The 22,264-nt window shown below is 39.7% G+C and overlaps 1 protein-coding gene across 3 annotated transcripts; it reads right to left on the reverse strand.

Moving 5' to 3' along the window:
- Positions 1–191: 191 nt before the first annotated feature.
- Det1 (DET1 partner of COP1 E3 ubiquitin ligase) lies at positions 192–19,891 on the reverse strand. Of its 3 annotated transcripts, XR_006850204.2 has the most exons (6): positions 19,761–19,891; positions 15,859–16,951; positions 12,963–13,150; positions 9,294–9,411; positions 3,880–4,071; positions 697–834 (listed from the first exon to the last, which is right to left on the reverse strand). XR_006850204.2 is itself a non-coding variant. In XM_046436978.2 (5 exons), the coding sequence occupies exons 2-5, from the start codon at positions 16,939–16,941 to the stop codon at positions 645–647; spliced, it is 1,653 nt and encodes a 550-aa protein (XP_046292934.1). In that variant the 5' UTR covers positions 16,942–16,951; positions 19,761–19,891; the 3' UTR covers positions 192–644. The 3 variants fall into 3 exon arrangements, 2 of the variants coding, with proteins under 2 accessions (XP_046292934.1, XP_046292945.1); XM_046436978.2 differs by lacking the exon at positions 9,294–9,411 and having other exon boundaries at positions 192–834; XM_046436989.2 differs by lacking the exons at positions 3,880–4,071; positions 9,294–9,411 and having other exon boundaries at positions 192–834.
- Positions 19,892–22,264: the final 2,373 nt, after the last annotated feature.

Consider the following 22,264-nt stretch of genomic DNA (forward strand, 5'->3'; position numbering starts at 1 on the left):
ATTACCAGGAGAAAACCCTGGGGAGGGAAAGAATCCTGGAAGTAAATGTCTTCCACGCTGGCACTCACCTCTTACGCTCCCAGGGCAGCTGCTGCATCAAGGACTCTCGTCTCTTTCAGTCCCTCCTGGAACCCAAGCACTAAAAAACCATTGTGTGATGGGAACATAAGGCAGTCATCAGACAAGATATGTTTAAGTAAGAAAATACCAAGGCTTTAATTTTTTATTATAAAGATAGTTCTGCTTGTTGGGTAAGTGGAAAATTGTACACAGTTCTTATGAACAAGATTTACCTGCTTTGGGCTGCATACCATAATGCCAAAGAAGTGACATGAAAGGGGTTAAGGTATAATGCTTTTATCTTCACAGCAATAAAATGCTAAATACAAATTAAATGGACTCAATTAATGCTGGGCATTCCCACAGGGAAAAAGCAAAAGGATTTCAAATCAATCAGTAGCAGTATTGTATACAATAAACAAACCCATTATGCTGAGCCCCTGCTCCTCCCTGGCTCTGTTCCATGTGAGGTATACCAGTACAAAACCCACAGAGCTGGTAGTTGGCAGCATGTACTCTAATCCACTGAAATGAGCAGCGGGCAAAGTCCTGGAAGGCCAGATAACCTGGCTGTGGTCACGCACCTATGTGCAGCAGTGTCGCATATGGAAGTTGACAACATACTCAGCATTAGTCCTCTGCACAGAAATAGCAAAAGGCTCAAAAGGGTGAAAGGTGAAGGCAACGAGGCGCCTCACTGTGTGGTTGATGGGGCGGCCCAGTAAGCCTGCCTGGATCTCAAACTTAAGCAAGCCAGAGTCCCGGGCATAGAACCTAAATGGAAAAAGGAGACAGAAAGAGAGGATCATGTTGATATTCACTACCACCTTAAAATCTGGACAGTGGGGGATACAGCAACTCATTTGTTTTACCTCATTAATGAAATCTCATACATCAGCCCCAGGTTATCAATCTATAAAATCCCCTAGGTCTACACAATTCATTTTGGGGGCAGAGAGATTATGAATTTTACTAATGTCCTGAGTCACTGGTTATTTCTCTTTCCCAAGATGACCCTTACTACACTCTTAATCATAGCCTCTTGGCTTCCAGAAGATGCTGCCTAAACACTGTCTAGGTCAGGGCTAGAAATAAAATACAAGCCTCAAATCTAAGCGTGTAACTTTAAATTTTCAGGTAGCCACATTTAAAAGAGTAATAAGAAAAAGGTGAAATTAGTTATAATAAAATATCTTATTGAGCCTAATTATCCAAAATATTGTCATTTCAACCTATGTTCAACAAAAATATATATACTTCCCATTTTTATATCCCCCCCCTTTTTTTTTAGTTGTCAATGGGTTTTTCACTTTATTTGTTTATTTATAGGTGGTGCTGAGGATCGAACCCAGGGCCTCACACATGCCAGGCAAGTGTTCTACCACTGAGCCACAACCCCAGTCTCTATATTTCCCATTTTTTAACTAAATCTTTGAAATCTGGTGTGTATTTGACATTTGAGCACATCTCAACCCAAACTCATCTCATTTTAAGTGCTCCAATAACCACAGGCAGGTATCAACTACCACATAGGACAGAGCAGCTCTAAGTCTACCTTTTTTGTTTTTCATTTTTAAGAATAAATTATTTTGGAAGGTTCTTCTTTTTCACACACAAAATGCTAAGCAGTTTTTAATTTTTTTTTTATTTTTTTTTTTGTACCAGGGATTGAACCCAGGGGTATTTGGCCACTGAGCTACATCTCCAGCCCTATCTTTTATTTTATTTAGAGTCAGGGTCTCACCGAGTTACTTAGCACCTCACAGTGGTTGAGGCTAGCTTAAGCTGCTGGGATTATAGGCATGCACCACCACACCCAGCTTAATTTTTCCTTCAGTACAGTGAGACTAATTATGCTCCCATACATTAATCCTCCCAATTGCAAAATAAATGACTTTTGGTTTGAGGAACTAGAGATAATTGGCAGGCTAGGAGCTGAATTGGGGACAAGTTCTAGAAATGAACGACCTTGAATTAATATCTCTATAATTTCCCTTTTAGAAAGCAAAATGTAAGCCTACCTAAAGATGGGCTTTGATAAAATAATCCCATTCCCAAGAATTCATATCCTCAGAATTTAAGCTAAATAAAGTAAATAGTGACTTGGTTAAAGTCAGCTACTATGGCATAAGTGCTCAGCATTAAGGGAATAAATAAATTATGGCACATCTACTTGATTAAATAATATGCCATCATTAAGACTGTAATTATGAGGACTATGCAAGAAGATGGAAAATTGTTTAGAAAACACTACAAAGTGTGACACTAATCATAATTACAACAATATAAATGTAAACACGCATACTGACACACACTAGAATGAACAGACAATAAAGAATAAAGGTGCTAGAGTACCTCTTCAAACATCTTAATCCTTACATTTCTCATTTTGAATTAAAAATAAGAACAACAAGAAAACCCCTTTGTCAAAAACAATGGCACTGCCAGATGTGTTAGTTGGGTTCATGTTTTCAAACGAGAAGGCAGAGAAGTCAGAAAGGACAGAAATGTATCTCCTGCTACATGACTATATCAAATGAGGCCCATTATGGGCTTTTATGAGTAAAAGCACATTAACATTAACCTTACTCACACACTCCCCAACACACAAAGGGCTGTAGTTTAAAGTGAGCTGTTTAAGCTTCTAAACCTAATGACCAGCACAGGAAGTAGGGGGAATGAGAAATATAGTAAACACTACCCCAGGGATGCAATGGGCAAAATCTAGAATATGGGAATACTACAGAACAAACAACATGGTTTCTTCAACAATTTCATTGCAAGGAAAATAAAAGAGGGAAGTAGAATGCAGAATGAAAAAGATTTAAGGGAACAGTTACCAAATGCAATGTATGAATTTTGTTTAGATACTGACTAAATCAAAGAATAAACAAAATATGATGGTAACCATAATTACAATAATAGGCAGTAAGAATAGTTGCAACATAGCAAAGTGAAAACTGACCAGATATTTGGTGGTATTAATAACTTTTTGTTAATTTTCTTGAGATGATATTAAGAATTTTTGTTGTTGTTATTTTAAATTTTGTTTTTTAGAACTCCCTGAAATATTTAGGGACAAAATGCTAGGATTACTGGGATTTGCTACAAGACAATCTGGGGTGACAGTGGAAAGGAAAGGATGTTGTTGTAGTAGGAAGAGATGAAAAAGGACTGGTCATGAATTGGTACCTGCTGAAACTGGGTAAAGGTACATGGAAAGTCGTCATATTCTCTCACTTTTTGTATAAGTTTAAAACTTTCCATGATTCAAAAAAAAAAAAAAAAGTTGAACTGGTTTTTGGAATTGACTGCAATCTCCCAAAGGAACTATTATAAAACAGTGATTAAGCAGAATACACCACACAGATCCATTTAATTCACAATAAAGCTGAATAATGAAAGACATCTACCATAAATCTCTACCAACCATGGCTTCTATGTGAAAACACCTTCCAAGCTCCAGCTTAGGGCTCCAGGGATATACTCCCTCCTCCCAGAAAAACCCCCCTAGTGCCAATTCCTCTTCCTATTAGCACAGAGTACAGTTCCTTTCCCCAGATACCTTTAAAACAAAAAACATTTATCTGAATTAGATGTTTTGATGGCAAGCAAAGGATAGGAGTAGTTCATTTATAGGACTAGTACCTACATGATCAAAGCACTCAGTCCATTACAGATACAGCCTACCCTTTCAGTCTAATCCACCAGTACAAGCAGAGGCAGTCACAATGGAATGATGTTCAAGAAAAAGAGAAGACAGAAAGCAGGCTGTCTTCAGCCCTTGAGCAGTGTGCTGCTGTGGCAGTGACAAAGTACCTGATGGGGTGATCTCCACAAGTCTTGGGTCGCTCCATGACTGACACCCATTTGTCATCGTAGCTGAAGAGAGACAAATCCAGGTAGGGGCTGCCACTGTAGGACTGTGCACTGATGGGGAGCTGACCCAGCAGCCGGCGCACAGCCTCTGTGTGCCCTCCGTACTTGGCATTTATAATCGTGTCTTTGAACCTAAAACACAGCACCAGTGAGGAAGGCTTTCCTAGCAACTACCTTGGATTTTAAATTGAAAAAACACATCTAAAAACCACTCACTCTGTAAATAAATATTAAATTCCAGATATCAAATAAAGTTAGGACTTTCTCATACACCATAAGTCTGGCTAGCTACAGAATACTCTTAAAATGCAGAAAACAAAAATGGGGAACATTATATTACTTTAGAAAAGTTAACAAAGGCACTCAAACCAGTTTAAAATGAATTATTACTGTTCTATAATAACTATTTCTACTCTTCTTTTTTGAGGGGGACATTTACCGGGAACTACACTCAGGGGTGCTCAACCACTGAGCTATGTCCCCAGCCCTATTTTGTATTTTATTTAGAGACAGGGTCTCACTGAGTTGCTCAGTGCCTCTCTAAGTTGCTGAGGCTGGCTTTGAACTCATGATCCTCTAGCCTCAGTCTCCCAAATCGCTGGGATTACATGCATGCGCCACCACACCCAACTCTACTCTTTTGATAACAGCTCAGCTAGGGGGAAAAATTCAAGAACTTAATATCCCCAATAGTGAGTAGAGGAGAAGTAAAGAGCAGGGAATACTGAAACAGCTTTTAATTCTTCTTGGGATTGGTTATAAGTTAGTTTCCATCAAACTTTTGGACAAATTACTCTATGTTTAAATACAGTTTAAGAATAAGCTAAATACAATCCTGCAGAAACACCAGTTTCCAGAAAAACAGTGACAGACAGAAACATATATCTGACTTCGGAAGGTAAAGTGATGGGGGCTGGCTTATGGTCTTGTAATTATCGTGGGTCAAAGCCTCTATGATAGCCTTTAGACTGAAACAGCTCTTGTTCTGCACCAGTACCCACCTCCTCCACTCTCCATGCTCCCTCCTAAATGATGAAGCAGCCACTCTCTAACATCTTTTCCAGGTTAACTCCTGGCTCAATGTCACTGTCCAATCAACCTCCCTTAATTCTATGTAGTCTCAAAATTGTCAGATATAATCTTTCTAACACCAAAGACTCCTAGTGCCCTGATCTCTTCCCAGCCTCAGTTGTTCCCATGTCCCACCCTCAACCTCATCATTAACAATGACTACAACCCTTCTGTAGTCTCAGCTAGGCTAACACATTTTTCAACCATCTTCTCTCCGATCTTTATAGCTCCTACCCTCTTCATCCCTACCTCAATAATTGTTCAACCCCACGGGATGTATAGTCTACTACTTTTTGCCATCCAACACCTTCGTCACATCCTCCCTTTCCTCCTTAACCTGTTTATATTCCATGATCATGAAAATCACTCCATCACACTCATTCTCAACAATCTTGATCTCTCCTCTGTCATACTTGCTTAGAAAAACCATGACTCAACTCTGCCTACTCCAGGTCTGTGTCCACTCAGTTTTCTCTGTGGCTAGAGAAAAGCATACAGGAATGTTCACTTTAAACATATGACCAGGAACCTTATGTGGGCCCTTACTGTTGCAGGGCATTCGTACTACACTTCCAGAATCCAGCCAGGACTCCCATTTTCTCCCATGACTTCATCCCCTCCATGCACCCTCTCAACTAATGGCATTGCTTACTTTGTTAGTGATAAATAGAAGCAAGCAGGACTTTTCAAAGCCATCACCAGCACATGTGCCCTACGTCTGTCCCTATATAAATGTCCAGTCACTTTACTTGGGCATCAGATCCCTTCCCCTCTCATATACTTAACATAATTCTTTCTCCATTTGCTTCAAATGTCAGTGTCCCCCTTCTCTACAGGATCAGTTCTATCTGCATATACCCTTGCCATCTTTTTCTCCCATTTAAAAAATAAGGCCAGGAGCAGTGGGCATACCTGTAATCCCACAAGCTCGGGAGGCAGGAGGATTGCAAGTTCAAAACCAGCATTAGCAACTTAGCAGGCCCTAAGCAACTCAAAGAGACCCTGTCTCTAAATAAAATATAAAAAAGGGACGGGGATGTGGCTGGATAGTTAAGCCCCCTGGGTTCAATTCCAGTACCAAAATAATAAGGAAAATAAAAACATTTTCCTCTTCATTTAATGAGCCACTTAATTTTCAGCTCTCCTTTACAAAAATACTTTTTAAAAAAATTTTCTCCAACTTTTCAACTTTTTCCTCCCTGGTTCCTTTTTTTTATTTGGTGGTGGAGGGAGGTGGCAGGAGTGCTAGGGATTGAATGCAGAGCCTTATGCATGCTAAGCACATGCTCTACCATTGGGCTACGCCCCAAGCCTCTATTCTTTAAACACACCCAGTTTTTCACCCCCTCCATCTAACTGAAACTGTTCTTGCCAAGCTCACTAGTGATCTCTACTAAAAATATTTAATTATCAGTCCTTATTACCTGACCTGTCAGGTGGCTCTGACACAATTAACACTCTATTTTGACAAACTACTAAACCTCTCACGTATAGAACCTTGATCTTCTCTCCCAAATCTGGTCCATCCACAGGTTTTGCCACTACAGTTTAATGGCAACTCTCTTGCAAGCTGACCAAGTAAAAAACATTAGAATCATATTTGACTCTGCCCTTTAATAACCTACATCCCATCCTTCACTAACCTACTGGTCTCTAACTTCAAACTACTTTGAGAATACAATCACTTACTAGCCCAGTGCTACCACACTGTTTTTGTTTTGTTTTTTGAAGAGGCATACTAGGGATTGAAACCAATGGCTTCTGAACTATTCCCCCAAATTTTTTTTTTTTTTTTTTTTGAGACAGTGTCTCGCTTAATTGCCCAATTGGTCTCGAACTTTGGATCCTCCTGCCTCAGCCTCCCAAATCACTGGGATTACATGTGTACACTACTGCACATATTAACTGCACCCAGTTAAGCTACTTGTTAATCAACAAATAATTACAGAAGATCTGGTATGTGCCAGGCAATTTTCTATGTGCCTGAGAGATATCAGTGATAGTGGGGGTGGGGGGAAGCCAACCAACCTTAAGCCTGTGGCAGGAAACAATGTAACAATTTTATCTATTGGATCTTTGCAATAGTCTCTTTGCTGGTGTCTCTGCTTCTACTCTAGCCCTCCAGTCACCAGAACGTAAGCAGTCAAAGTGATTTTGTTAAACCTAAGTGAGACTACATAATTCCTCTGTTCAAACTGTACAATCTATCTAGAGTGAAAATCAAAGCCATAGAATGGCCATTTTTACCTAGCCCCCCCAATCTGGTTTCTGATTCCATCTCCAATCCAGCCACCCTGGTCACCTTGGTATGCCTCAAATGCATCAGAAACATCTCAGGATGTTTTGATGTCCTACTTTCTTTGTTTAGTATATTCTTCTTACTCATATCCACATGGCTTGCTACCTAATCTCCTTAAAAAGCTTTTACTCAAATACCACTGACAACCCCACTAGAACAGAACTGACAATTTTCTGTGTGTGTTGATTGGAGATTAAACTCAGGACCTTGGGCACATTAGGCAAGCACTCTACCACTGAGCTACATCCCCAGTCCTGTGATAATTTCTTAATATATTCAAAACCCCAGATATTATCACAATTTTGTTTTCTCCTGGGATACATTCTCTTGCAATCTTCCATGCTCTTATTGCCATCTGGTCTGACTACTGGACTGCCATCCTGCAACTTCCTTTTACTGTCATCCTCAGAATTCTGTCAGCCTCTCTCCAGTATTCTCCATTTCCTGCATACCATTCCTTTGTGTTTTACTGGTGAAATACATTTTCCTAAGGCTTCCTCAGAAAAGGTACACAGGAAGTAATTTTTTGAATCTTACAAATCTGAAAACATCCTTGTTCTACTCTATTATTTGGATATAAAATTCTAGAATAGAAATCCCCTTTTTCATAAAATTTTGAGAATGATTTTAGTAGCTTAAATCTTTCAATATTGTTATTAATAAATTCAATGTCATCTAGCTGACTTACTTTTTTTTTTTTTACATAGAAATATTCTTTCTGAAAGGTTTTACAATTTTCCCTTATTTTGAATGTTCTAAAATTTCATAATGATATGCCTCAGTGCACTGACTATACTGGGTACATGACAGATTCAGTGGTATGCTGATAAAGGTTATTAATTTTTCTCTGGGGGAAAAAAATCATGATTTGTAGCACACGCCAATTTCTGTGGTGTAAAACTTCCTGCTGTGGTCAATTTCAAGGTAATAATGTGACATCATCAAATGGAGTTGTCAAGAGATCAGCCATGGCACATCATTATACAGTGCTTTTACTACACACATAAGATAAAAATAACCTTGAGAGCACCAATTATGGCAAAATAAGGAATCAATAACTATGAAATAATTTTTAATAATGGCTATGTTTAACGATCAGCTTGCAAAAATTCCTGAAAGTTTAACTCAGCTTTCATGAAAACACAGTCAATGAATCAGTTCCAGTAACCACTGGATGGCCCTGCCAATTGGGAAAGTTATATCCCTCAGTACTAAAAAATGCTCATATGAGTTCATCCCCTTCATTTTTTTCTATTCTTCTAGAATTAGAAAAATGTAGGGCCACATCCTGGCCCTCATGGGCAGATCCTTTTTTTAACTGTTTCTGTTCCATATTCCTTACCTTTTTATTCTATGTCCTTGGAGAGTTCCTCAACTATATCTAACAAATTTTAAGTCCCTGATTCCCTTTATTCCTTATACTGTTGTTTTGTTTTCTTTTAAGATAAAGGAAATGATTCATGATCCTTGGTTATCATTTTTTTTTTTTAATTCTGACAATGGGCCCATGTTCTTCCATTTTTTATCAAAAGATTATTAAGAAAAGAGTACCATAAAATTTAGCATTTAGAGTCTAGTGTTCATACGAAATGAAAAATAATTTCTATTTACATATACATTATATTTTCAGTGACTCAAGTATGACAGGGTAGTCAACAAAATATATTATATTGGGATACACTTTTTTGGTTAAGATGGAATAATATATGAATTTGAAAATAGGAAGAAACAGTGTAAAATTTCCAATATAATGGGAATAATTTGCTCTATATTTCTTATATCAAACAACTTGAACACCAAATTACTATGATAGATACAGTCCTTTGGCTATCCAAAAGAATGCCATAATGGGAGATTGCGCTGTACCCCCAAGACTCGCCACCTGAGTAGCACCTTAGCAAAGATCGCAGAGATCAAAGCCGAGATGGCTCGGACTCCAAAGAACAAGGCAACAGCACACCACCTAGGGCTGCTTAAAGCTCACCTTGCTAAGCTTCGTAGAGAACTCATTACTCCAAAAGGTGGTGGAGGTGGTGGGCCAGGAGAAGGTTTTGATGTGGCCAACACTGGTGATGCTTGATTTAAGTTTGTGGGTTTTCCATCTGTGGGGAAGTCAACACTACTGAGTAACCTGGCTGGGGTATATTCTGAAATGGCAGCCTATGAATTTACTACCCTAACTACTGTGCCTGGTGTCATCACATACAAAGGTGCCAAAATACAGCTTCTGGATCTCCCAGGTATCATTGAAGGTGCCAAGGATGGGAAAGGTAGGGGCTGTCAGGTTACTGCAGTGACCTGAACATGCAATTTGATCCTGATTGTTCTGGAAGTCCTGAAGCCACTAGGACATAAGAAGATAACTGAAAATGAATTGGAAGGCTTTGGTATTCGCTTGAATAGTAAACCTCCCAACATTGGCTTTAAGAAGAAAGATAAAGGAGGCATTAATCTCACAGCTACCTGCCCTCAGAGTGAGCTGGATGCTGAAATTGTGAAGAGCATTCTGGCTGAATAAAAAATTCATAATGCTGATGTGACTTTGTGTAGTAATGCCACAGCTGATGACCTCATTGATGTGGTGGAAGGAAACAGGGTTTATATTCCCTGTATTTATGTATTAAATAAGATCGATCAAATCTCCATTGAGGAATTGGATATCATCTATAAAGTGCCTCACTGTGTACCCATCTCTGCCCATCACCACTGGAATTTTGATGACCTGTTAGAAAAGATCTGGGACTATTTGAAACTAGTGAGAATTTACACCAAACCCAAAGGCTAGTTACCAGATTACACATCTCCAGTGCTGCTGCCTTACTCCAGGACCACGGTGGAGGATTTCTGCATGAAGATTCACAAAAATCTTATCAAAAGAATTTAAATACGCTCTGGTCTGGGGTCTCTCTGTGAAACACAATCCACAGAAAGTGGGTAACGACCATACATTGGAGGACGAGGATGTCATTCAGATTGTGAAGAAATGAAACCTTTTCTTTTCCCATCTGTGGGGGCCAACCACAGCAACTTTCTCCATGATCAAGCACCCTACTTCACCCCTTCTGTCTTTGGCAGCCACTGGATCAGAATATAGGGGTGGGAGATGGAGGCACACAAACTGTAACTTCAGTTACTTTGGTGTCACCTTCTATGTTGAACTACATAAAAGATCTCATAACCCTGTTGGCTTTGTGCAAAAAAAAAAAGAATGCCATAATGATTTTATTATTTCTGCATGTGTGTGTATGGTTCTGGGAATCAAACAATAATTTTATTATTATTATTATTTTATTTTTGGTACTGAGGAGGATTGAACCCATGGTTGCTTTACAACTGAGCTACCACCTCAGTCCTTTTTATTTTTTGTCTTGAAATAGGGTCTCACTAAATTGCACAGGCTTGCTAGCTGCAGAGGCGGGCCTTGAATTTGCAATCCTCTTGCCTCAACCTCCTAGTTGCTGGGATTACAGGCATGCACCACCATGCCTGGCAATTATTTTATTTTTAAATGTTATTGTTCAATATAGACTGAGAATAGTATCCTCTAAAACTAATTTTAGTAGTAATAGTTAAAAAAAATTAGAGATCAATTAAAAACTGTGAAGGTTACCTATATTTCTTAAAAATCCTTTGATCATATGAAGAAAAACTATTTTGAAGACCACTGAGCTAAAATATACAATTTTTCTCTTTATTTCCTCCTCCAGATGTCTCCTGCAGTTCTTAATTCCAGAGGCACTGTGAAATACTTTTCAGAAAATAGTTTCCTTTACTTTTTGGATACTCCATTCATTCAACAGATATATATGAGCTCCTCTCAAATGAGACATTGGCCCTGGTGCTGCAAATATGGTAGTGAATACAATACACAAAAATCCCTACCCTAATGAAGCTTACCTCTCAGGGACGTCTCTGAGTGTACCCACCTTTTGAATTTAATGATCTGCTTAATTTAAAAGTTAATTTTTGCCAGGAGCAGGGACACACACCTGTAAACACAGCAGCTGGGGAGGCTGACAGAAAGACTGCAAGTTCAAGGCCAGCCTCAGCAACCTGGCAAGGCCCTAAGAAACTTAGCAAGACCCTGTCTCAAAATTAAAATTAAATAAATAAATAAATAAATAAGTTAATTTTGAAACAAGAAGATTCCTGGGTTCCATCCCTAGTACTGCAAATAAATAAAAGAAAGAGTTCATTCCACAATGAAAAAAGCAGAATCTGAGCCATGTCCAAAAACTCCTTCTAATTGAGTAGAGATGCTAATAAGGCAAAAGATTTGTGTGCACCAGAGAAAAAGGATAGGCAAGTTAGTTGTCTGAACATCAATCTCTCTCTATTTCCAGTTGAATACTATCCTTTTATGAGGCCACTAACTTAAGATACCTGCTTTGCTCATTTTTTCCCAGTAGCAGTAATACTTAATTTGATTTAACCACTTATTGTGGTTTGACCCATCTTGGAAACTAAGGCAAATATCTTCCATACCTGATTAAGGTTAGAACAATTAAGATATTTGAGGTCCTATTTGACTAGCACAAGATTTAGTTTGGGTCCTTAGCCCAAAGAAACTATTTCTTTCTTGAAAATGAACTAAGGTAATTATTAGAAGCTCTGGTTCATAAGAGGACCTTGCTAACTGGTATGGATCAATTTAGGATGGCCAGGGTATTTGGTGAAGGAACTCCAAGTATCAATACTTGAAGGTCTCTTCTTGGGAGTGGTCAGTTTCCCTAGGGAAAAATCTCTATCTCCTGCATGGGACATAAACCTGAATATCATATCTGGAAAAGAAAATAGGTATCTTACCCTTCAGTATGTCAACTTTCACTTAATTTCTGTTTTAAGCTTGATGTTTCACCCCACTGTCAGCGCTGTCTCATGAAGACCAGAGCCTCTCTGGTTTACTATGTCCAGAGAATAAACTTGAAACCCTTCATGAAGGTAGGGGAAGAGTATTTTGGCTGCTGAAGGCTTAGGGAAGGGCTTTAGAGAGTCTGACAATTCTAATTTCAACCCACCTCACAGGTACCCTGGAAGGGACCTAGAGCCTCCTCCAATCTCTGACCCTTTTTGGAGCTCTGTGTTCCAAGGCAGGCTTGTTTCTTGATAACTAAGCTCAGAAGCCTTAAGTCTTTCTCCCTGAGGTATGCTACCTCATCCCCTGGCTCTTCAGCCTCCAAAATTTTATTAATATCTTGTATCCAACTGTCTGTTCTCTCATTCTCTATGTTCTTTAAGGTTCACACCTCTAATTTCTTTATTGTCATTTTGAGAGAGTTTTGCAGTGAAAGAGAAATAGATTCATGTGTTCAACACACCATATTTAAGCAAAAGTTCTAAAATGATTTCCTTACTCATTCATTCAACAAACATTTAAGTATTCAACAGTGCACCACTGATGATATAGTAATAAACAGACACACTATCTACAGCTTACATACACTCTAGAAAGAATCTATATAATGATGCACAAATTCCATAAGTATTGAAAGAGAGAGAAGTCAGCATGACACAAGGGACTGGTTACAACAGGTACACCTAACCAAGGCCAGATAGACAGAGAAGGGGGGTGTCCTGGAGGAAATGACTACTGGCCTACCAACAATTTTTCTAAAGGAAAGTCAAGCTTGTGAAGCTTGGTGGTACAGCTTACCGGCGCTGGATCTGCCTTGCAAAATTGTTGCTGGAGGCTGAGCAGGGAAATTGGACTTCACTGTGCAAGGTAGCATTACGGAAGAGATCACAGAAGTTCTCAAAGAGTTCCAAAAGCTCATCCGATGTATTCTCAAACACAGCAATCACTTCAGTTGTCACCATATTATACACTACAAAGAAAGATGCCTGTGGAGGTAGAGAGAGAGGTATGGGACAGCCAAATGTAATGATATGCCTAGAAACTTATCAGTTGGCTTAAAATTCATGCCACCCAAACAAAAGAAGCAAAACCCTCAGCTTTAGCACTACAGGAGATACATGGCTGCCAGTGGTTCTGGGAAAGGAAGAAACATCAGTGGCCTTATCAATAAAGAGTCTCAATGTTTTCAGATTTCCCAATTGCATCTTTGCTGCTAGAATTATTGAGTTGCCAGAATATTATGTATAGAAAGGTTTTCAATCATTCATTTCAAACTGTGCACATTCAATATTTTTCCTTCCAAGTGTTTATTCCCTTCTTGCTCCCAACCCATCCTGAGATTTAAAAAAAAAAAAAAAAAAAAGCTTTAAAATGCCAGATTTAATTTTCTTTCCTGCTGAGAAAGTGATTTGCAGCCTGGGGCTGCCTGTTGGCAAATGATTTTCTCTTGTATGTGTACAGTTGAAAGTTCAATTTAGGGGCATTTATTTTTCCTTCTTAATATTTCTAACATGCAGAGAGACGCCTTAAGTACATTGTGTGCTAAAACTGCCTGGGCAAGTTGCATCCACGCAGGATACTACTGCTGAACAAATGAAAAATCAGAGAGGCATTTTCCATTTCTTTCTTCATAAATGTTCCTTCAGTCAAGAGCATTTGTAAGATGCATTTGAGATTTGTAGCAATTAAGATCAGAGGGGGAACCTGAAAAGCATTCAAATGCCATAGATGGCAGTTACTGCTTTTTCTGAATGGGCCTCTAGGTGACTAGCCTTCTTCCTTCAAATCTCCAGTACAGTGCTCTAACAGGAAGCACACACTTTTTGTCACTGTGAATGTAGCAGAATGGATTCGTTTGCAAGCTTCCAACAGGACTCTAGAAGTTTTCAGAACACCAGGATTAGTATTTCACTCTCCTCTGTTTAAATCTCCATTACCAATTTCTAGAGCCATTAGGTGTACCTGTTTTACTAGTAATTAATTCTTCCCAGAGTTTCTATTACATGGCTTTTTCAGTACCTGGAATTAAATTTGGCTGTAAATTAAAAAGACTGGAGGGTAACGTGAGAATAATACCCATAATATTACCAAGGCTTTGTGTCTGGATGCATTTTTTACTCATCAACCTTATTGGAACCTATCAGATTAAACTGGGGGAAGAGTAAGGATGACAACTGGGGCAAGGAGATTGGGTTTAGAGTTACAAATTCTGTAAGCAAAGGACAGAGCCCTAGAAGCTTTCTAGTTACAATTTACTGTAGCTACCAGAAAAATATAAATCACCAGTTAGCAACAGAAAAAAGGATAATCTCAAATGCAATAATCACAGACAACCTATTCCTCCAAAATAAAAAGGTAATTATAGGTTTACCTAAATAAAAGGTTAACTCATGTCCTTTCTATAGACCGGGACAACACTTTGATCATATCAGGGCTTTACCAGAATCTCATAATTATATCAATATAAAATTACACAAACTTTTACCAGGTTTCCCACTGGGGCAAACTAGGAAATTAAGGACAAGAGGAAATAGAAGTCAAGGACTGTACCACCAATCTCCCATGACACATAAGGTGAACTAGAAGCTTATGTGGTAAATGGGTGAGTTCATCATAAGAATCAAAAAAATAATCAGCTATATTATTCTGCTTTTTTAGAATATACAAGTTCTGATTCAAAAGAAAACTGTTGGAAGATATTTTACCACAGGAGGCTGGTGAGGGCTTGGGGAACAAAGCCCTATACAGTTTCTTTAAATAGCAGGTCAATGAGAGAAGCCAGACTCAGCTGGCTTCCTGGTTTACTAGTTGGCTCGCTATTCTGAATTTCCAAACTAGTACCTAAGGAAGCAATCTGGAAATAGAAGAATGGGGCGGGGAGAGCAAAGGTACAAAAAAGATTGGTCTTTTATTTGGTCTTTATGCTCAAAGCACCCCGAATTTCCACGTGGTATTTCGACTCCATAATCTTAGCAATTTCTGTGCTCATAATATCCCCTTATTCCCTTTTAAGAAATGCCTCTCCACCTACCAACATCTGTCACCCTGACTCAAATTCCTTCATACCTGCATTCCTGATGATTCTCATGGTGGAGTGGGAATCTGGGATTCCCTTTGATCTTTCCACTGATCTACCACCTATGTTTTAATACATGGGCAAGGTCAGGGTAAAGTTCCAAACTGTATCAAATGAAATTATCTAATAGCTACCTTACAAAAAGAATTTTATTGAGAACTAAATTGACTTTAACTACTTAAGCAGGATAGCAAGGTTAGAATTTTAGGGGAATTTCATTTTTGCATGGATAGCTCATCTCATTACCAAAACCAAATCAGCCAGCCCCATAAGCACAGCCTTTCAAAATCAAGACAGGATTATCCCTAGGTTGTCAAACCCTGAACTTAGAGCATTTGAGCTTCCATCTCAAGAGTGCTGAAAATGCTATGCCAAACAATTAGGACAATAATCAAAGAGTGGACTACCTATATGTCAATAGTTTGAGATTTAGTTTTCATGTGTCCAGATCAATATATGTGGCAAAACAAAAACAGAGCTGATTCTGTTTGAGTTCTACGATGGCAAACATTTGGTCTATCTAAGATGTGAATCCCTGAGGGACTGGCTACAGGCAAACAGAGAAATCTTCCCATTTTGCCAAGATTGACAATGTAAAGGGGAGAGCTCACCCCATACCTGAGATGGATCAGTGACTCGCAGTGTCACTACGTCCTCACTGGTATACTTGATAAACAGATGGTTTTCATCCAAAAGCTGCATTTTCCACATACGCAGCTGCCGCAGCTGGTCAAAGTACTGGAAGAAGCGCCTCTTGGCCATTGCACTACCATCCTGTTCTGCCCGGCGCCACAGGTATACCAGCAACCGGTGTTTTAGGGAGTTGATGAAAGGATCCCTAAAGGGATTGGCCATGCCTGTCTGACTGTCCCGCTGTACTTCAGGGAAAATAGCCGACACAGTGAGCAGGTCATCCTCATAGCAGAAGCGGCCAATGGTCCGCACATCAATGAATGTGCCTTCAGGAGTCACCTGGAAGACATGGATGGTCTGCTGCTGCACAGACAAGATGGCCAGGATGTTTTTATACAAGTACAGCCCTTGGTTGTGTGACAGGACCACTTTATCACACTTGAATGTGCGCGTATCACATAAGCGGCCAGTGTGAAGGTCAATGATGTGGAGGGAATAGTCCTCTAGAGGGGACCGTGGATTTGGGGTCACTGATTCACTGTTCCGATATACTTCATAGAAAGGAGGGTGAGGCTCATCTGGGAGGTAGGCAGCAGAGCCCACGATCACACATCGGCAATCATCAGTGAAGAGGCTACACTCCCGGTTCAGGTGCTCACCATTGGCTGCTACATTTGTAATGTGCAGCAGGACGAAAAATCGTTCAAAAAGCCTGCCCCGGATGTTGACTGACCGCTGGTCATTGCCATTGGATAGGATCTCCCCCTCATATCCCTGCAATAGGTCCTCTGCTGCCTGGCAGCCCTGGTACTCATAAATTTCAAGAGATGTCTGGTCAGAAGAAAAAGCAATAAAGTAGCGTCCATCAGGTGAGAATTTACGCAAGAAACAAGGAGGTTTTTCAACGTTGACAACTGTAAAGTTAGGGAAGACATTCTGGTGGAACACTCGAACCTGGTGCCAATGAGTACCTGCCTTGCCTGAACTTATCCGCCGCCGTTCCAAACGGTGAATGACATTTTGGTTCTGGATTCTTCGAGGTTTAATAGTGGAAACATGATGATCCATTATCACATCTCTGCCCAAAAAAGTAAGGTAGAAGTCAAGAAAATAAAACAAAATTTACCAAAATGTAAAGATACACGAGTGAGACAGATTTCTATCCTGAACCTAGGAGCCCCTGAGATGAGAGTGACCATCAATTTGTGCTCCCAGATTATAGTCAGGAAATAGTTCTGACACTTCTAAGCCTAGAAACAGGTTTGAGGGATGGAGTTGACAAGGAATACCTCCCAAGTATGCTCAGCTAATAACAATGTTCAATAGAATACAAGTGAATCAAATTTAAACAATTTAAGAAAGATATTCCCTAAAAAAAGAATGACATTCACTGTGCATTCATATAAACAAAAAATATTTACCAGGCTATTAAAATGGTCCTATTACCTAAAACAATCTACAATTCCAATGCAATTTCTATCAAAATCGCAATGTAAAAATATTGTAAAAACATAATTTCATGAAATCTCAAGGGACCCCAAAGAGCCAAAACGCTGAAAGATAACAAAGTTGGAAGACTCATGCTTCCTGATTTTAAAACATGTTACAAAGCCATGATAACCAAAAAAGCATGATAGTGACATAAAGATAGATATAGGCCAATGAAATAGAGATCCTGAAAATAAACTCTCACATATTTAATTAAACGATCTTTGACAACCATACTGATACCTCTCAATAGGGAAAGGACAGTAATAGTTCTGGGAAAATCTGATATTCATATGTAAAAGAATGAAGCTGGACCTTTATACCATTTACAAAAATTAACCACAAATGGATTAAAGACCTAAACATAAGATCTATAACTATAAAATTCCTAAAAGAAAACGTAAAAGGAAGCTTAGTGACATTTGGTCTGAGCAATGTTTTTTTTTTTTTTTTTGGTATATCAAAAGCATAAACAAAAACAAACAAATGGGAACATTTCAAACTTTAAAACATATGCAATGCACATAAAAGGACACAATCAACAAGTGAAAAGGCAGCCTACACAATGAAAATAAATATTTGCCAATCATGTAACTGACAAGGAGCTGAAATCCAGAATATACATAGAACTTTTAAAACTAAAAAAAAAAATCATAAAACCCAATTTAAAAATGGACAAAATAGGCCAGGTATGGTGTTCCATCCCTGTAATCCCAGCAAATCAGGAGGCTGAGGAAGGAGGAACCCATTGTGGCTAGCCTTGGCAAGATAACAAAACTCTGTATCAAAAATTTTAAAAGGGGCTGAGGATATACCTCAGGGGTAAAATGCCCCTGAGTTCAATCCCCAGTACTGGAAAAAAAAAAAAAAAGACTAATAAAATACAATTCCCCCCCCCCTCTGTTTCTGTTGTGGGTGGTTGTTTGTTTTTGTTTTTGCAGTAACAGGGATCAAACACAGGATCTTGCACAAGCTAGGCGAGTGCTCTGCCACAGGGCTACATCCTCAGCCCTACAACTTACAAATGGCCAAAAAGCAAATGAATGACAATTTGCTCGGTAATGACAATTAATCATCAAAGAACTTCAAATCAAAACTACAATGGGGACGGGGTGCTGGGACCTGAGTTTGATGTCCAGCAATGTCCCCTCCCCCCTAAAAAAATTTATATATACAGTAACAAACTGCTTTGTAAAACTGTTTCAATCACATACATAAGTCATATAACTGGATAAGGATATAAAATATATACTAATCTAGACTACAACAAGAGGGGCTTCATAAATTACTGCTCTCAGACCAAATCTAACCTGCCTCCCTGTTTTTGTAGATAAAGTTTCATGGAAAGGCAGACATAACCATTCATTTACATATGACTCATAGCTGCTTTTGCCCTATGAAGGGACAGCTGAGGAGCTGAAACAAAGCCCATATAAGTCTAAAATATTTACTATGTGGCCCTTTACAGAAGTTCCTCTGGCTTTGCTAACTCCTATTTCAGATATCAGCTTAATCATCACTTCTTCAGGGAAGTCTTCCTTCACTTTTCCATTAGATAAAATCCCAATATGTTAACCACCTGTCTCCTTCATTGCACTATTTCACCTGCAACTCTGCCTGTATATTTTACTTATGCCTAAAGCCCTCACCAGGTGGTGAGCTCTACACAAACACTACCACATTCTGCACGCCAATCACAGTGCTTGACACGGAGCAAAGCTTTCTTCTTAAAAACTGGACCTGCCTCATGTCAAGTGCTCTGCAAATTCGGGCACCCAAGAGGAACATTCCCTGTCCTAAAATGTATTCTCCCTGCCCTTGCTATAATTTCTCAAGTTATCCCTTAAAGACATGTCACCTCCTTCAAGAGGTCTTCCCTGACCACCTTATCTAAATTAGGACTCATCGTTGTTTTCCCTAGAGTAACTGTCACAACTTGTATTTATACTTTCACTTGCATGATTGTGTTTAATGTCTGAGTCTCCCGCTATCCTCCAGACAGGAAATAACTTCGTCTACTTTCCCACCTCGATTGTCTCAGTCCACCCTGGGTCGCGCACTAGGCGTTTCGGTTTGTTATGAAATGAAAGAAGCTGGGAAAGCCTGGCTGAATCGGGCAACCCAAGTGTGACACAAAGTCCTTTCCGCCTAAGGGTCTCAGTTTCCCATGTACACACATCCCTCAACTCCAGGCGACGGCGTCCAACTCAACAATAGGACGCCAAGGGTCGGACACGCGTGCCCAAAGAGGCGCCCCCGGAAAGAAAAGCCCGGGGCGGGGCCTCGATGGGAAGGGAATTCTTAGAGAGGGCGGGGGTCGCGAGGGCTCGGTGCGGAAAGGAACTGCCGGGGACGGCCTGACGGGCTTGGAGAATGTACCAAAAAGCAGAAGTCCTCACCTGTCGGCTTCTGGTTCAAGGGGCCGGGGCGAGGGACGCCACAGCCAGATCCGTGCGCACCTCCCCCGGCCCCGCCCCCGCCATGCCTATGGGTCCCGGGCTCCCGCGGCCACAGACCTGGCTTCCGCTACACACCGGAAGTTATGCCCAGCGAGACGGGAAGTGGGGAGAGCGCGGCACCGTTCAGCTGAGAAATGTTGTAGTGACCCTGGCGTCGGGAGGAGGGGAAGTCATAGAGGCTTGGTGGCGGCCAAGAAAATATTAACCTGGTGTCCTAACCTGGGCACCAATCCTCTCTCCTGTGGAAGTACCCGTGTACCAGCAGGACACATTTCAAATACACGAATAAGAATTCTTCATAAACTGGGCACGGTGGCGCACGCCTGTAGTCCCAGCGACTCGGGAGGCTGAGACAGGAGGATCATAAGTTCAAAGCCAGCCTCAGCAATTTAACAAGACTCTAAGCAACTTAAAAGACCCTGTCTCATAACACAAAATAAAAAGGGGGTGGGGATATTGCTCAGTGGTTAAGCACCCCTGAGTTCAATTCCTGGTACCAAATAATAATAATAATTCTTTACTCCATTTTGTCACCTAAAAAACCATCTTCTTCCTGTTTTCTCCTTGATAGTGAGCTTCTCGTGAATCAGGATCGTATTTATCATATTGAGCTCAATACTCAGTGTCCAATACTGACAACATGCTGGCTCATAGTGGTCATACAGTAAAAGCGCCTCACAATAAATTAATCTCCTCTACTTGCCTTTCACTTTCGTTTTGTTGTTGGGTTTGTTTTTTGTTTTTGTTTTTTGTTTGTTTGTTTGTTTGTTTTTGTTTTTGTCTAAGGATTGAACCCAGGGCGCTTTACCATGGAGCTACATACCAGCTTTTTTTTTTTTTTTTTTTAATTTTGAGACATCATTTCACTAAGTTTCTTAGGGACTCTCTAATTTGCTGAGGCTGACCTCGAACTTGCAATTTTTCTGCCTCAGCCTTTGGAGTCACTGGGATTTCAGCTGAAGGCCACTGTGTCTGACTGTTTTTGGACCTTTACAGTTGAGGAAACTAAGGCTCAAGGAGGGTAATAGATTTGGAGATGTAGAATGGAAAGAGCATGGGTTTCTGGCCGTTTCTTCACATGTCCAAGCCAAGTGTCCTCAGTTACTGGCTTCAAAGTCTCCAATTCCTTTTCTGGTAATGAAGCTTGTCCTTAACTTATATAGTTATTGAAAGAGTTAGAGGTGTTATACTTAAAGTCCTTCCTTGGCATGGAGCCTCAGTACATTATTAATATTGTAATTATCTAGGGACGTCTATCTCCTGATGAATTTGAGAACCCAAGAGGGACATCATTTGTGCAAGTTCACCCAACAACAAGTGCTAGAACTTTGGCTAATTCCCAGGACTTCCATCTCCCTTTTCCAGAAATCTCTCCTCTAGATTCAAGTTCTGATTCCCACGTGGGTTCCTGGATGGTTTCAGGCAATTCACTCACCTTCTTAACATGAAAAGATCCTCAGCATTATTAGCCATCAGGGAAATGCAAATCCACAATGAATTTAAAACTCAAGTGCTATGTGTGTGCCTGTATTCCCAGGTACTTGGGAGGCTGAGGCAGGAGGATCACTTGACTCCAAGAGTTTGAGGCCAGCTGGTCAACATAGAGAGACCCTGTTTCAAAAACAAAAAAAAAAGTGATATTTATACCTGCTACTATGATTATAATATCTTAAAAAGGAAAACATGAAATATTGGTGAGTATGTGGAGAGATTAGAATCATCATACACTGGTGTTGGAAATCTGTAGTCACTGTGGAAAACAGTTTAGCAGTTCCTCAAAAAGTTAAACAGAGATAGACAGAAATCTATGTAACCCACAGATTATATCAAGGTCCAGTCTTGGTTGTGATGTTGTACTATACTTCTGTAAGTTACCATTGGTGGAAACTGGGAAAAGAGCACATGGAATTCCTCTGTGTTACTTCTTACCACTGCAGGTAAACCTACAATTATTTCAGTGAAAATTTCAATTACAAAAAAAGTTAAACATCAAATTAAAACACAACCCGGAATGCCATCTCTAAGTTTATAATCAAGAGAAATGAAAACATGTCCACACATAAACTCGTATATATTTGTAGCATTATGTATAATAACTAAAAAGTGGAAATAACCCAATACCCATCAACAAATCAATGAACAAACAAAAGGCATTGTATCTATACAATTGAATATTATTCAGTCATAAAAAAGAACGAGGTATTGATACATACTACAACATAGATAGACCCTGAAAACAGCATAGTTGAAAGAACCAGACAAAAAACTACATATTGTCCAACTCTGCTTATATGAAATATCCAGAATAGGGAAATCTTTAGAAACAGAAAGTAGAAGAATGGTTGCCAGGGGCCAAGAGAAGAGAGGAATAGGGAGTGGTTGCAAATAGATATGGAGTTTCTTTGAGGATGATTAAGATGCACTGGAATTAGATAATGATGATA

Source organism: Marmota monax, unplaced genomic scaffold (assembly GCF_021218885.2).
Source record: "Marmota monax isolate L192 unplaced genomic scaffold, Marmota_monax_Labrador192_F-V1.1 WCK01_AAM20220418_F8-fsc00005, whole genome shotgun sequence".
Lineage (NCBI taxonomy): Eukaryota > Metazoa > Chordata > Mammalia > Rodentia > Sciuridae > Marmota > Marmota monax.